General features: G+C 45.8%; 1 protein-coding gene across 4 annotated transcripts in view; it reads right to left on the reverse strand.

Moving 5' to 3' along the window:
* Nucleotides 1–17,554, reverse strand: part of LOC117510663 (transducin-like enhancer protein 1) — a 106,581-nt gene that overhangs the window by 28,506 nt on the left and 60,521 nt on the right. For 2 of the 4 annotated variants that reach the window (XM_034170467.1, XM_034170465.1), the window contains exons 7-8: nt 7,010–7,223; nt 6,565–6,581 (exon numbers count right to left, since the gene is read on the reverse strand). In XM_034170467.1, the coding sequence (XP_034026358.1) occupies nt 6,565–6,581; nt 7,010–7,223 (231 nt within the window). Of the gene's footprint in view, nt 1–6,564; nt 6,582–7,009; nt 7,227–17,554 lie in introns of all 4 variants that reach the window. The other 2 variants (XM_034170466.1, XM_034170464.1) reach the window with 1 other exon arrangement.

The following is a 17,554-nucleotide window of genomic DNA, read 5'->3' on the forward strand; positions in this document are numbered from 1 at the left end:
GGCCGCCCTCCCCACGCTCCACAGCTGCAGCACTCCGTGGGGCAACAGATCCCCCTGCTGACGTTGTTAGGGAAACGCACAGGGCCAAAATGAGGAGGCTGGTCCGCGGGGAGTGTTTTCTCTGCAGCTCAAAGGAGCACATACAGAGAAACTGCCCCAAACGGCCACAACAACAACCGCCCTCAGAGACTGGGCTAAGGGGGGGGGGTCAAAACATTCACGTGGGACACACACAGATTGCCACACGACTCCCAGTTACAATCCTGAGCGGGGATTTAACCCTTCAAGCCCCAGCACTGGTGGACACGGGGTCAGAAGGGAATTTGCTAGACAGCAGATGGGCAAGGGAGGTAGGGCTCCCTCTGGTGGCGCTTCCTTCGCCATTGCAGGTGCGGGCACTAGATGGCACCCTCCTCCCTTTAATCACACACAAGACACAACCAGTAACTCTGGTGGTGTCTGGAAACCATAGGGAGGAGATTGAGTTTTTTGTAACTCCTTCTACCTCCCGTGTGATTTTGGGCTTCCCATGGATGTTGAAGCACAATCCCCGGATTGATTGGCCGTCTGGGGTGGTGGTTCAGTGGAGCGAAACCTGCCATCGGGTGTGTTTAGGATCCTCGGTTCCTCCCGGTTTACAGGCTAAGGAGGAGGTCAAAGTCCCTCCCAATCTGACGGCAGTGCCGGTTGAGTACCACGATCTTGCTGACGTCTTCAGCAAGGATCTGGCACTCACCCTTCCCCCGCACCGTCCGTACGATTGTGCCATTGATTTGGTTCCAGGCGCTGAGTTCCCGTCCAGCAGGCTGTACAACCTCTCATGACCTGAGCGCGAATCAATGGAGACCTACATCCGGGACTCATTAGCTGCCGGGCTGATCTGGAACTCCACCTCCCCGATGGGGGCAGGTTTCTTTTTTGTGGGCAAGAAAGATGGCGGACTCCGTCCATGCATTGATTACAGGGGGCTGAACGAGATTACGGTTCGCAACCGATACCTGTTGCCATTGTTGGATTCCGTGTTCACCCCCCTGCATGGAGCCAAAATCTTTACTAAGCTGGATCTTAGAAATGCGTATCACCTGGTTCGGATCCGGAAGGGAGACGAATGGAAGACGGCATTTAACACCCCGTTAGGTCACTTTGAGTACCTGGTCATGCCGTTCGGCCTCACCAACGCCCCCGCGACGTTCCAAGCCTTGGTTAACGATGTCTTGCGGGACTTCCTGCACCGATTCGTCTTCGTATATCTGGACGATATTCTCATCTTTTCCCCGGATCCTGAGACCCATGTCCAGCATGTACGTCAGGTCCTGCAGCGGTTGTTAGAGAACCGACTGTTTGTGAAGGGCGAGAAGTGCGAGTTTCACCGCACGTCTTTGTCCTTCCTGGGGTTTATCATCTCCTCTAACTCCGTCGCCCCTGATCCGGCCAAGGTTGCGGCGGTGAGAGATTGGCCCCAACCAACAAGCCGTAGGAAGCTGCAACAGTTTCTCGGCTTCGCTAATTTCTATAGGAGGTTCATTAAGGGCTACAGTCAGGTAGTTAGCCCCCTGACAGCCCTGACCTCTCCAAAAGTCCCCTTCACCTGGTCGGATCGGTGCGAAGCCGCGTTCAAGGAGTTGAAACGACGGTTCTCTACTGCGCCAGTTTTGGTGCAGCCCGACCCTAGCCGCCAGTTTGTGGTTGAAGTGGACGCCTCTGACTCAGGGATAGGAGCCGTGCTATCCCAGAGCGGAGAGACTGATAAGGTTCTTCACCCGTGTGCCTACTTTTCACGCACGTTGACCCCGGCTGAACGGAACTATGACGTCGGCAATCGAGAACTCCTTGCGGTGAAAGAGGTTCTTGAGGAGTGGAGACACCTGTTGGAGGGAGCGTCTGTGCCGTTCACGGTTTTCACTGACCATCGGAACCTGGAGTATATCAGGACCGCCAAGCGGCTGAACCCCAGGCAAGCCCGCTGGTCACTGTTCTTCGGGCGTTTTGACTTCCGGATCACCTATCGCCCCGGGACCAAGAACCAGAGGTCGGATGCCTTGTCCCGGGTACACAAAGAGGAGGTCAAAACTGCACTGTCGGATCCACCGGAGCCCATCCTGCCTGAGTCCACTATCGTGGCCACCCTCACCTGGGACGTGGAGAAGATCGTCCGGGAGGCCCTGGCACGGAGCCCGGACCCCGGAACTGGTCCAAAGAACCGTTTGTACGTCCCACCAGAGGCCAGAGCTGCAGTCTTGGACTTCTGTCATGGTTCCAAGCTCTCCTGTCATCCAGGGGTGCAAAGGACCGTGGCAGTTGTCCGGCAGCGCTTCTGGTGGGCGTCTATGGAGGCCGACGTCCGAGAGTACATCCAGGCCTGCACCACCTGTGCCAGGGGCAAGGCAGACGATAAAAGGTCCCAAGGACTTCTCCAGCCGCTACCTGTGCCTCATCGCCCCTGGTCCCACATCGGCCTGGATTTCGTCACGGGCCTCCCGCCGTCCCAGGGCAACACCACCATCTTCATGATAGTGGACCGATTCTCCAAGGCGGCCCACTTCGTGGCCCTCCCAAAGCTCCCAACAGCCCAGGAGACAGCAGACCTCCTGGTCCACCACGTCGTCCGTCTGCATGGGATACCCACTGACATCGTCTCTGATCGTGGTCCCCAGTTCTCCTCACACGTCTGGAGGAGCTTCTACCGGGAACTGGGGGCTACTGTGAGCCTCTCGTCCGGGTATCACCCGCAGACCAATGGACAGGCAGAACGGGCCAATCAGGAATTGGAGCAAGCCCTGCGCTGTGTGACGTCCGCACACCCGACGGCCTGGAGTAAACATCTGGCCTGGATCGAGTATGCGCATAACAGTCAGGTGTCCTCTGCCACCGGCCTCTCCCCATTTGAGGTGTGTTTGGGGTATCAGCCCCCGTTGTTTCCCGTGGTGGAGGGAGAGGTCGGTGTGCCCTCGGTCCAGGCCCACCTGCGGAAGTGCCGTCGGGTGTGGCGCTCCGCCCGTTCTGCCTTGTTGAAGGCCCGGACGAGGGCGAAGACCCATGCAGACCGCCGGCGATCCCTGGCCCCTGCTTACCAGCCCGGGCAGGAGGTGTGGCTATACACGAAGGACATCCCCCTCCAGGTGGACTCCCCGAAACTCAAGGACAGATATATCGGACCATACAAGATCCTCAAAGTCCTCAGTCCTGCCGCAGTGAAGCTCCAACTCCCGGCTTCACTGCGGATCCACCCAGTCTTTCATGTTTCAAGGATCAAACCTCACCACACCTCACCCCTCTGTGCTCCCGGACCGGCGCCGCCTCCTGCTCGGATCATCGAAGGGGAGCCGGCTTGGATGATGCGCCGGCTCCTGGACATCCGTCGGATGGGCCGGGGGTTACAGTATTTGGTGGACTGGGAGGGGTATGGACCCGAACAACGCTCCTGGGTGAAGAGGAGCTTCATCCTGGATCCGGCCCTCCTGGCCAACTTCTACCACCGTCACCCGAACAAGCCTGGTCGGGCGCCAGGAGGCACCCGTTGGGGGGGGGGGGGGGTCCTGTTGTGTGGGCCGCCAGAAGAGGAGGTACTGCTGGCCCACCACCAGTGGGCGCCCTGCCTGAAGTGCGGGCTTCAGGCACGAGAGGGCGCTGCCGCCACGGACACAGCCAGGAGTGACAGCTGTCACTCATTATCTCTTGACAGCTGTCACCCATCTACTTTACAGCATCTCACTCCATAAAGACCAGACGTCATCTCCACCTCATTGCCGAGATATCGTACTTCTATGGAGGTAATCTTTCTCTGCCTATATTAATTGATTCTAAGAGCTATTGTTTTGCAGCTGTCAACCAGAGGACCGGCGTGGGTCGCGACTGTTTCGTCCTACGTCCGTCAGATAAGTGGTTAAACAGACGCTGCACGAGTGTGTGTTAGAGGTGGAGGTGGCATTCCCACCGTTGTTGTTACGGGGTGTACACACACCCACACATGACTGTCTTTGTTCTTCGCCAGCAGTACCAGATCCGACAGTCGGGGACGGTGATCACCTGGGAATTCGGGACTTGGCGGCTCCAGTATTCACCAGGTTCGGTGGCGGCGGAAATCGTGTGGTTCCGGCTCTTCTCAGGATAGACGTCTTCTATCCTCGAGCCTGCCCACACGTCACCTTTGTGGATTGACTGTTATCATATTCTGAGATTGTCTGTGTATTCGTTGTGCACCTTCACAACATTAAATTGTTACTTTTTGGCTCATCTATTGACCGTTCATTTGCGCCCCCTGTTGTGGGTCCGTGTCACTACACTTTCACAACAGATAGTTAGACGAAGTCCAGAGACTGAAACTGTGGATACTGCAGAATATTTGCTAAGCAGGGATGAGAAATCGCGACTCCGCCAGCTTCATAATGACGACAATGACGGTGAGTCTCACATATAACCTCTTTGGTGTCAGATTTGTTTTGATAAGTTGACAGACATACAATGATATGCGCATGCATGCAGTTTGTTTATAGAACATGTCAATTTTACAATATTACACGCCACATCATTCATGGTGCGACATTACAGTCATAAGCCGATGCAGGAAAACAGCGGCATGGTTTCAGGATATTGACAAAATAAATGTGTGCAAGAAACTTACAGTTTTAGTCCGACTTTTACGTCCGCCTGGATCTTTCTTTTCTGTGGCGAAATTGTGTAGAATGAACGGAGGTTTACGACCACATTTCTTCTTCTTTCCGTCTTTGTGTGGACTCGGCGGAGCTTTGCAATCGTGTGTTTTCAGACAACTTTCAAGCCTATAAATTCCGTTCAAGCATTTGAAAACAGCACAATGCACCCCTGTCATTATTGTATGTGTCGCTTAAGGCTTAAAGCCTTTGAAACAATCCCTGTAAAAGCCTTAACTTTTACAGTCCGCTAATGCTACTGTATACGAAATTCAATGGGAGCAGTGTGAGTGTGGTAGCTGGGATTTTTGCCCCCGTTTGACCCATGCGTGCGCAGATGCGATGCGCACTTCGCTTATTCACCAAGGTCTGAATGCAAATGTGGCTAGAATCTGACTAACTTGGGGATCATGATGTCAATCGTTCTCACTAAGTCTGTGCGCCCACAACGTCCTCTGCAGCGTTCAGTGCAGCTGCAACGGTGAGGACAGCAAACAACTTTCTTTCTCTTCTGCACCTTCTCACCAAGAAATTCTGCCAGGTGCGTTCCCTTCCATGTGCCATGTCCAGATCCATACATGTGCACGCATCTCACACACACACACACACACACACACACACACACACACACACACACACACACACACACACACACACACACACACACACACACACACACACACACACACACACACACCTATGTTGTCATGTTCAGATCCACATGCACACACACTCACTTCCAGACACATCTCATACTGGCTTTGGCTGAATTGAGTTTGGACGCATGTGTAGGATCAGCCAGATTTGAAAAAACAGGTCTGAAAGCTGTCCTGCTAAAAGCAAATGGGGCCTCAGTTTTCCATACTTCACATAGAATGTCTACCAGCTCATATCTGCTTTTTGTGGATAATGTGGCTCTGTTGGCTTCATCAGACAGTGACCTCTGATGTGAACTGGGCAGGCTTGAGGAAGAGTGTGAAACGACTGGGATGAGAATCAGCACCTCCAAATCTGAAGTCATGGTCCTCTGTCAAAAAAAGGATGAACTGTCCCATCTAGATCAGGAGAGAGCCTGGGGAGAACATAAAAAGGAGCCAGCTGAGGTGTTCAGGCATCTGGTGATGATGTCCCTTTGTTGTCTCCCTAGGGAGGTCTTCCAGGGACGTCCAACTGGGAAGAAGCCCCGGGGAAGATCCAGAACATGCTGGAGGGATTATATTTCACAGCTAGTTTGGGAACCCCTCAGGATCCCCCAGGAAGAGTTAGAGGACTTGGCCAAGAATAGACAAGAATGGGATCAGCTACATGGTCTACTGCCACAACGAGCCAAACCTGGACACGCAGAAGAAAATGGATGGGATGGTGACGTTAAAGTTGCATTTTCAGGTTGGTTGTATTTCCAGGTTTTGTTGTCACTGTTTTCATGTAAAGTTGACACACTTGCTCATTCACATTGGGTTCTCCTCACACATCTGACTTCAGCAGTCCGAAATGTTACCACACTGGAGCTGTGGAATTAGGCTTTGAAACCAAGTCCATGTACTCTTCAAAACATTCTAGATATAATTGTGCAGTCAAATCAGCTGACTGTTTACTGTGGCATGCTGTTCACTTCGTGTGTGTATGAGCGGAGCGCCTCGCACACAGAGCTGCTGGGTCCACAGCCCCTTCTACAGACAGCACGCTGAGAGGGACAAAATAAGCAGCTTCACTCACTGGAATGTAGATGACAACAAATGCGCATGTAAAGTCAGATATACTGAGGCCAGCAAATTGATTGTGTTCATCTTTATATATCGAACGATAACTCAATATATCGATTATCCCAACAAGCCTATACAAATACAATCACAACTTCGACAAACTACAAAATTTATTATTGTGAAAAGAAGACTTAGAAAAAGGAATGACTTACGGAGCCAGGCTCACGGTCTGTTGCCATCGGGCAGTCGTACATGAGGTGGAGGTTGGAAGTTCATCCGTGAAGAAAACCAAAATATTTGAAAGCAAGAAGAATTAGTTAGTGTCATAAAGTCTTGCAGAATTAATTCAATTTGCAGCCTACTTAATCTTCATGCAGTACAGATGTGTAGCTATGCCATTCATTTTGCTCATCATAATAGAAGACAGAAAAATTCAGTAGATCAACATCATTATGAAATGTAACATATGCCAGTTGGATAACATGGGTGTCTGAAAAAGGAAACTTACTTCAATTATTTTTTTCACAAAGCAAACAAAAAAGATCTTTGTAGATTCCAATATAAAAAACAAGCTTTAATTATCCAAGCAGTATCCAACAATTTTCCCAATACACTATGAAACTCTTTGTATTATAAATGATGGGTGCATTACTTCACCTCTCAAGTGGTCAGATCCTGTAGTGTGTGCTTCTGGTGCAGACAGGTGGGGCTTTTTTTCAACATCTTTTCCTGTCAGATGTGAGGGAACAGCACCAAATGCTCCCGACAGAGCCAAAAGACCAGCTGAGCTACCCAGCTGCGAGGGGTGTAGACCTGCAGGATGTGGCGTCAGGGGCACAGGTGCACCACCGTGGTTGTGAGATAGATGCTGCTGCTGATAGAGGGGCAAAAAAAAAGAGATGAAAAGGGAAGAGAGAGGAACAATTAGTAGTTCTGAAATATATACAACCCCAATTCCAATGAAGTTGGAACGTTGTGTAAAATTTAAATAAAAACACAATACAATGATTTGCAAATCCTCTTCAACCTATATTCAACTGAATACACCACAAAGACAAGATATTTAATATTCAAACTGATAAACTTTATTGTTTTGTGCAAATATTTGCTCATTTTGAAATCGATGCCTGCAACAAGTTTCAAAAAAGCTGAGACAGTGGTATGTTTACCACTGTGTTACATCACCTTTCCTTCTAACAACACTCAATAAGCATTTGGGAACTGAGGACACTAATTGCTGAAACTTTGTAGGTGGAATTCTTTCCCATTGTTGCTTGATGTACGACTTCAGTTGTTCAACAGTCCGGGTTCTCTGTTGTCGTATTTTGTGCTTCATAATGTGCCACACATTTTCAGGCCAGTCTAGTACCCACACTCTTACTACAAAGCCATGCTGTTGTAACACGTGCAGAATGTGGCTTGGCATTGTCTTGCTGAAATAAGCAGAGACGTCCCTGAAAAAGACGTTGCTTAGATGGCAGCATGTGTTGCTCCAAAACCTGGATGTACCTTTCAGCACTGATGGTGCTATCACAGATGTGTAAGTTGCCCATGCCATGTGCACTATTACACCCCCATACCATCACAGATGCTGGCTTTTGAACTTAGCGCTGGTAACAATCTGGATGGTCTTTTTCCTCTTTTGTCTGGAGGACACGACGTTCATGATTTCCAAAAACAATTTGAAATGTGGACTCATCAGACCACAGCACACTTTTCCACTATGTGTCTGTCCATTTCAAATGAACTCGGGCCCAGAGAAGGCGGTGGCATTTCTGAATGTTACTGATGCATGGCTTTCGCTTTGCATGGTCGAGTTTTAACTTGCACTTGTAGATGTAGCGAGGAACTGTGTTAACTGACAATGGTTTTCTGAAGTGTTCCTGAACCCACGCGGTAAGATCCTTTACACAGTGATGTCAGTTTTTAATGCAGTGCTGCCTGAGGGATCGAAGGTCACGGCATTCCATGTTGGTTTTTGGCCTTGACGCTTACATGTAAAAGTTCTCCAGATTCTCTGAATCTTATGATTATATTATGGACTGTAAATGATGGAATCCCTAAATTCTTTGCAACTGAACATTGAGAAACATTGTTCTTAAACTATTGGAATATTTTTTCACACAGTTGTTCACAAAGTGGTGATCCTCGCCACAGCTTTGTTTGTGAACGGCTGAGCCTTTTGGGGATGCTCCCTTTATACCCAATCATGACACTCACCTGTTTCCAATTAACCTGTTCACCTGTGGAATGTTCCAAACAGGTGTTCCTTGAGCATTCATCAAGTTTCCCAGTTTTTTGTTGCCGCTGTCCCAGCTTTTTTGAAATGTGTTGAAGGCATCCATTTCAAAATGAGAAAATATTTGCACAAAAACAAACATTAAATATCTTGTCTTTGTGGTGTATTCAATTGAATATAGGTTGAAGAGGATTTGCAAATCATTGTATTCTGTTTTTATTTACATTGCACACAATGTACCAATTTCATTGGAAGTGAGGTTGTAGCTGTTGAAATTTTTGTATCTCACCAAAATTTACCTGTGCTTGCAAAAGCTAAATAACATTCAAGTATGTGATAATCCTTGCTCTCTTTGTGAAAAGACTACTTCGCCACCATTAGATACTATGTTTGGAAACTGATCCCTATGAATAAGTGGACAGGCACAAGTGTTGCTTCTGCTACATATGTGGATACTGATGGCATTCACAAACACATACGTTTATGCAAAACCTTGGAGGAGAAAACAAAGGGAAAAGATGTTTTCAATGGTGTGAATACATTTTTTTTTCCTCAGAAAACGGAATGAGCTGGAAATTCTGTCAGTGTTGGTACAGAATCAATGACAGGACATGTTAAAAGATGTCATCTCAGATCTCAAGTGATGTGGATGCACTGTATTAAGGGGAAAACCCACCTACCACAATTGGCAATACAGTGGTCTCTCATTTATCCGGGGAGTTACATTCTAAAAATAACCCGCAAAAGGCGAAATCCGTGAAAAAGTCAGCGTTAGGCTGTAAAACCCCTCACTACACACTTTATACATTTTTCTCAAACAGGTATTAACATTTTCTCACTTTTCTCTCCTGTGTAAACACTCTTTCTTCTTGGTGAGAAGATTATAAACAGACAGGCAGAACACAATGCACAGACAACACACGTGTTGTCTGTATACCTGGATCATTCGGATATATTTGAGTCTGTAAAAGACAAACAAAATTAGTTTTTTTAAATAATCACACAGTGTGTGTTACCATGTATCACACTGATTTGGACACAGACCGTGCAGTGGACGCACAGTTCTGATTTGGTCTCACACACACGGGTCTATTTATTTCAGAGTCAAGTTTATGGCGGTACAATGTAGTTTCATTTTCTTGGAGGTGTGGAGATCTTGTGGTATGTTGTAAAACATTTTGCTCACACCAATAGTGACCAAGCGGTATGCTTCCACGGTCTCAGATGAAGCCCAACCAGAAGGAGAAAAAGTAGCAGGTCCTTGACTGGCTGCTTGAGAGTGGCTCCAAAAGTGAGCAGGTTCCCACTGACGTCCATGTTAAAATGTCCAACTTTAGAGCAGAACGCATGCATGCGCGCGCCTAACAAGTTGCAGAAAGCATTTTGAGCCATCTAAAAAGGTAATTATTTGACTTGTTTACATCGTCATGCCTTGACAAAACAGTTGCATGTTTTTTCCTTCTTGTGTGCAGCTGTTAAAGTATTTATTTTTATGTTTACAACAGATTTAACTTCTTGTTATAATCCTTCAGATGAGCTGTGCTCTGATGCGATCCACTGATGTCACTGCTCGCTCTGGTCACTTCTTGTTTACTCCACTTGACAAGATGCATGTCGTGTTGGAGATTAGATCGCACCACACAGCACGGCATTTGTGCGCAAAAGATTTTTTGAACATTTCAAAATTCTCTGTGTGCAATGGCACGCACCAGCGCCCCTTTGCCATCCTGCCTGCACCAGTTAAAGACTAGTTTACTCTCCAACACGACACAGGTCGTGCTGTTGCGTGAATCAAAAACATGCTTGTGTCAGGGCATTTTAAGAATCCTACGTGCTGGAGAGGAATCAAGATAGCATTCATCCACTTTGTGAATGTGCAAGATGCCATGGAGATGTTGAAGGGAAGGATATGGAACATAACTTTCGACAGAACATGAACTTCAGGAAGTACGACTAACCTATCCAAACTGGAATGGGAAAATAATAGGTGTCCTGGACACTGACAGCAGCAAACCAGTCACTTTGACTCATTAACTGCTATGTTAATGGGATGGTGAACATTCTGCTGTGGTACAAAGAAGTAGCAAGAGTGGGACTCTGCCTGACATTTGCAGCCGTCAGCTTGTCTTAATGCACCCTGTGACAGATGTGTGATCACCTCTACATCCAAGGCTTCTGCCTGTGCTGAGTTTAAAAAAAAGTAGCCTGATCGTCCACTCGTATGAGTGGAGGACAGACCACAATCACAGCCTGTCAATTAAGAACACACAAAATGGCATGATGCTTTTCACCACAGAGCCCAAACATAACATACCACCAAGAGCAAGATGAAAGTCATGGGAGTCACTTGCACCACCCAGTCTCCTTTCTGGAACACAGTCATTGTGACTGACCCTAAAGTAGCTCCAGTTGTTGTAGCAGGTCCCCCTGAGACCACAGTCCCTGCATTGCAGTGCAGGAAAATCAGCCAGAATCTAAGTGGCCATAACCAAAGGGCTGCTTAAGGGCACTAGACATTTCCTTAGCACATGGCGGGCAACCTGAGCCTATTGCAGCAGGGTTACCATGCAGCTAGGAGAATACAAAATATATATTTAAAGTACAGCTGTCATCGATGTTAAAGGAGGCAACACACATTATTAAGAACAGGGGTATGTAAATGTTTGATCAGGGTCATTTGGGTAGTTTCTGTTGTCATTATGATGTAAAAAGAGTAAACACGGTTATTTGACAATAAAAGGCTTCACCCAACAATTAAAGATGAGTGAAAAACAAGTTTTTGTGTTATTCATATTCTCTTAAAAATGGCCAAAAGAAAAAAACTAAATTCTGCCAGGGTATGTAAACTTTTGAGCACAACTGTATGCAATGGTCTTTAGCTTTGCTGCCAAGCACAATATATGCAAGCACAGTACTGTTATGTCTGCAGACACCAATTGTGGAGAGAGGACATTAACCTGACAACTTTTCTCAAAGCTCACTCTCATGGGGCCCTTTTCCACTGGCACAATTTTGATACTGGTTCAGAGCCCATGACATATTTTGAACTTGTTCCTTACATTTTCACAGACAAAGAACTGGTTCTAACACTAAAAACTGGTTCCAAATAGTTTCCAAAGTAGCACCAATGTCTTGTTTAGCCAAGAGTTATAAACTAGTGACTTCAGCAAGTGTGGGTGGGTTTGAGAGCAGGATTATCAAGACCAAGAAAAAGTTTCTGCAATTTGTAAAACAAGTCCGAAGTGAGCTTGATCAAACACATTTGAAAATGTAGTGTAAAAACAACAACAACAACAAAGCATCAGCACAATGGAAGTGAAAGTGAGGACACAAATGGTTTCCTTGTGTTGTGGACTTGATCCTTGACTACACACAGATTCTGACAAACCAGGACCGTAAACTCCACCACGGCCACAGTAAGCATGAGATCTGCTAGCAGATGAATGCCTGTCAGGCAGTGCCACTGTTCTCTGTAAACGTTGCTGCCAGTCACCTATTTCTAAACTGTATAACTGCTGTCTTACTTTGACTTTGTACTCATATGTATGTTCGTGGGGTGATAAATTTGCATGCTTGGGGAACATTATCGGACAATGCCCAAATTATAGTTAGAACAGAAACTAATGTTTGCAGATTTAACACTTTTAAACACTAAATTGTAGGTGTAGGGAAGATGTTAATGACAACACGCTCTTATTCCTCCTAGAGTGCCTTAATTAGACAGACTGGCGTCAACTCGGAACATGGCACCATTTTGGTTCCAACTGCGCTGAACTACTGAATGAACCTTTAATGTTTTCAACATTTTTTAAATAATTTAACCACATCCATCCACACATCCAGGTACAGGTGTTATCAAAATAAATATAAAAATAGTTAAGCTATCAAATTTACATAAATGTACAATTTATGATGATTTATTTAATTAATTTAAAGAGCAGGGGTGGTGGCCAAGTGGTTAATGCGCTTGGTTTCAGTTCAGAAGGTTCCGGGTTCAAATCCCACCCCTGCCACATTTCTCCATGTAATGTGGAGTTGCGTCAGGAAGGGCATCCGGCGTAAAACTTGTGCCAATTCAACATGCAGATCCACCTTGGACTTGCTGTGGCGACCCCAAGTGCAAACAAGGGAGCAGCCGAAGGGACTTACTTACTTACATTTAATTAATTTAAAGCCTGATTTATGCAGCTCTGTAACTCTGTGTCATGCATGACAGTTTTAAAGATCTCCATCTCTGGATTATGCTTTATTCTGGACTAATTTGACCCTCAACAAGCTTTTCTTTCTACAATCATCACCTCCAAATCAAAGGTAAGCTGAACAATTTCCTCTTTTATCGACTTTATGCTGTAAATTTGCTGACTTTTCTGATCCATTTGTAACCAGCGCACACTGTAAAAACTATTATAATGGCAGATGAAGGACTGAAAGCAGAAAATGTGTGTCTCACTTAACAGGTGCACATCAGGCTTCAGGTCCAAGTCTGAACACAGTTTGAAAAAAATAAACGGTTGGACTTTTAATCAAGGAAGTGACTCCGATCCCACTTTACTCAAATCGGCAAGTGTCAGAGCACTGAACATTAATTCGTACCTCTGTACGTCCAGACTGCTCAGGGTTTTTTAATGGAAATACATTGCGATCAGACAGGAAATTTTATCCGATGTGAGCGAGATGTATGTAACGGATTAGTTACAGTCAGGAGGCGCCGAACTTCTATGGGAATCCTGAACCAGGATGGGCGGCTCATTTAACGACCGGGTCAAAATTTACTCTGAAATTTTTTTTTTGCTGGCAAATGTATTTGATCCATTATCAAAATCTAAACGGAGCACATCAGGCTGCAGGTCCGAGTCTGAGCACGGTGTGAAAAAAAATAAATGGTTGGGCTTTTAATCACGGAAATGACTCTGGTCCCACATGCGAGGAGTTTAATGGAAATTGGATGGGACATTTTATCTGATGTGAGCAAAAAAAAACAGTTGTACAAAATCCATTATATATGGTGTTTATTACATGGAAAACAATACAAAAACTTTGGGGTGTTTTTTCTGTCCGGTGACTGTGAACATCTGGTTTATACGATGACAGTTTAGGTGAGTTTTGCTGTACATGGGACTGAACAATAAATTTACCTCTCACAGCTTTGACGATGATGTCGGCTTCTATCACACATGGCTGACTTTATTTTCCCAAATTTTTCTTCTGTTCGGATCTGAAGGGAATCTGTACATCTTGAAGCCCTTGCTGTGACTATTTGTGCCTCCAAATGCACAACAACCCAGCATTTTCAGCGAATTAATAAATAGCTGGATTTACATGCAGACAGATTAACAGCGAACGCCATTTTGAACGCAAGATGGCACTATGAGTAACGTGACTGATTTCTGATTTTTTTTTTACTCGTCATGTCGCCACTTTCTCTAATCAAAGCACTCTAACCCCCCCCCCCCCCTCCTTTTTTTGTCATTTATAAAGTTGTCTGTCCCAGAGATGCCACATTAACACTGTGGCTTGCACCATCCTGCAGGACTGAACGTCTTCACCACAACCCATGCGACAAGATTTATTTTATTGATTAGGTACAATCATATTATTATTATAGTCATTACTATTACAGTCATTATGACACTCAAATTTACTGCCAGAACTTATGACACATGACCCAAGTGATGAAAAATAAAGAAGCATTTACGGTCACGTCCATATATATATTTGAACAGTTTTTGCCATGTTCTTTGAAGTGTACTATTTCAGCATGAAACCAAAGATATCTATTAACTGTAGTTGTATACAGGCAAAAGGAAGTGTGACAAAAATCAGGAGATCCTTAACATCTCAAGAGGCACACACGAGGTTCTTGGAGCTCAACAGGCAAACAATGAAGAAGACTGAAGTGGATGCAAAGACTTTGCTCAGCTCCCGGGGGGGTGCCAGTCCCAAAAATCACTCAATCACTGGTCTCTCCACACAACAGGTCTGTCATTTTCTTGCTCAACTCCAGTTTGCAGTCATTTCTTCTTCCCATGAGCCGGGGAGATTCGCACAACATGTGGACCTTGCATTGCCATCAACTATAAGATTCTCTGCAAAGATAACATTTGGTGTAATTTCTTAACTACAATAAATGTAGTTTAACTACATTTAACTATATTTTTAACTGATAACAGCATAGCCAATGGTAGGCAGTTAGCAGAGGCTAATAAAGCCTAACAGTGAACATTTTATATTCAGTGGTGGTAAAATAAAAACATTTGAAGTGATTATCCTTGTTCTTGAAAGAAACCACTGTCCATAGTTATCATGAAGAGCAGAAAAATACATGTATAGCTTGCAAAGCCAGGAGCAAACACTTAAAATTGAGACAATGCCGTGTCGCCAACCAAATGATCCCCACTAACAATCAGTATGCCTTTTGCATCTGCGCATGCGTCATTAGCTGTGGTTCACAGATTAAAACCTTGTTTCTGTTTAAAACTGCACTCCAGTCATCATCTATCTCAGCGACAGATATCCGAAGCTTTTGTACAACAATCATTTCCACATAAAGTCAGTATTATTTCATCATAAAAGGCAGCAGAAGTGATCAGAGTGGCGCGGCTAAATGAGCTGCTAGCTGATGCGTTCACTGCGCGTTGGTCATTTCAAAGCGTCAAAGTAGTGCCTCATTTCTCCTTAAAATGGCCTTGTTTCTGCTTAAAACCGACTTTAATCCCATTAATCCATTTGATTGCTTTGGGTGAAGAGACTCCGTCTCAGACGTGTTACTGTGGTCTGAAATAACGCATGTGCAGATGCAAAAGGCGGACCGATTTTTAGGGGCGGACCGTTTGGTCTGTGACACCAGCATCCAATGTTACCGTCTGCTGAAGGCTTCTCACAAGTGGTACTGGGAAACCAGAGACATAAGGATGTAGACAGTGATGTAATGGCATTGCTCCACTTTGGCTCTCAGTCTGTGAAACATCAAATTAGTTCTTAGAAGTTTCAAAAGTAGAACAGGCTCCAAACTGCCTTAAGCACCAACTTAGTACCAGCATCTGGTTTTTATCAGTGGAAAAGAGACCCTGGATGATTTTTGTTTGTTTTTGTTGTCTGATTTACACTTCTCATTCTGTGAAAAATATTTTTGCTTCATCCTGATATTAAACTAAACTGCTGGTATTTGCTGTGGTACGAGACGGGGCCAGGGCCCAACGCCCACCAATGTATTTGACATCATCGGTGGCCCTCGTTTAGTCCTGGGCCCCAATGCGGTCTCATTACCTGCTTACCGCTATTTACGCCATAGGCTCATTTGCAGCACCAGTGCAGTCCTACATAGATCAGTTCTGCATGTTTCACCATGTTCTGGAAACAAACTCGAGTCAATTTCATTCCACTGGCAGCTTTATCAACCCAGTAATCCTGGCGTAATGTTGGCAAGGAGTACCCTTGTGTTTGTGAAAACAGTTGCTGTGTTGTTTGAAATGTCACATACAAATTATGGCACATTTTAAGCATGTGTTGGTGTCAGAAAACTACAGCTAGAAAACAACAATAAAACAAAATAAATGAAGATGTACACTATACAGGTGATGCATAGAAAATTGTAATAGTATATATATATATAAAAAAAAAAAAAAAAAAAAGTGGACAGAATGTATGTTCTTTCTCACATCATGTTACTGTTCAAAATGTCAAATGTCATTCAGTGTAACTGAGTGATCAATATCACTCCACAAACTAACAAATATAGATTTCGCTGAGAGTTTTTGTTTTAGGTCTTCAGCGGACGCAACAGCAACTTCTTCTGCATCTCTCTTGATACCACTTCAACTCGATGATGCCCTCTATGTATAAGGCCATGAACACATCCTGTCCCTCCGCAGACTCCCTCACTCCTCCCTCTGAGGTCAAACACTGAACAATACTGACAGCTGGGATCACAGCCCAGAGCGGTGGATGTGGTGGGTGAGTGGGGGGGTAGAAGGAGACAGGGGACGAAAAGGAGGACTGAAGGAGGAGTCAGGGGAGAGAGAACAGAGAACACCAGCTGCTGCCTACACTGTCAGTTCTTGTGAGGGAGTAAGGTGGCTGAGGAGACAGAGAGGGACACACAGAGAGAGAGAGAGAGAGTTTGGCTGGCAGCTCTGCTCTCTCTTTCACACCAAATCAGGCGCTCGTCTAAGCGTGAAATGCCTTTGTGTTCCAAAACATCATTATTGCCTCCTCAGACAGTAGCCGCGGGAAACCAAGCTCACTCATTCGCTGTGGGGAGGGGTGGTGGAAGGAGGGAGACGAGAAGAGGAGCACTGGAGGAAACTCGACAGGAGTGGAAGGAGTGTTGAAGGTCAAACAGACTTTTATCTCACCTAATTGACTATCCCACTCCCCGACTACTAAGCCACCGCCTATCTTTCTCCTTCTCTCCATCCTTCACTCGTTACGTCCTGTCCTAATGAATGAAAGCAAAACAACATAAAAGTCTTTGCACCTCAACCTCTTTTTCCTGCTTCACACACACACACACACACACACACACACACACACACACTTTCCGAGTTGGCTTCCCTATGAAACAATCAAACACAAACACCCCCACACGTCACACTTGATCACACTAACATGCATATACAGAGTTTAAATAAACAAGGCAATCACACAAACTACCCCTGCCAGTTACTGTGAGAGGATAACAGAAATTTCTGCTCCGATGCACTCAGACGCACAAAAACAGACGCACCAACACACACAGATTCACAAACAGGACCCCCGATGGGAGTAAATGGAGGGGAAGTATTGGTGGAGGCAAGGGGAGCAGAGTATGTCATGGGATGTTTGTGTGAGCTGGTGTGTGTGTGTGTGTGTGTGTGTGTAGAGGCTGCGGCAACATGCTTCATTACACTCATTTAACTCACAAACGGGGTGAATGACAGGCTGGCGTGGGAGACGGGAGGAGAAGGGAAGAGGGGAGTGTTCAG

Source organism: Thalassophryne amazonica, chromosome 5 (genome assembly GCF_902500255.1).
Source record: "Thalassophryne amazonica chromosome 5, fThaAma1.1, whole genome shotgun sequence".
NCBI classification, from domain to species: domain Eukaryota; kingdom Metazoa; phylum Chordata; class Actinopteri; order Batrachoidiformes; family Batrachoididae; genus Thalassophryne; species Thalassophryne amazonica.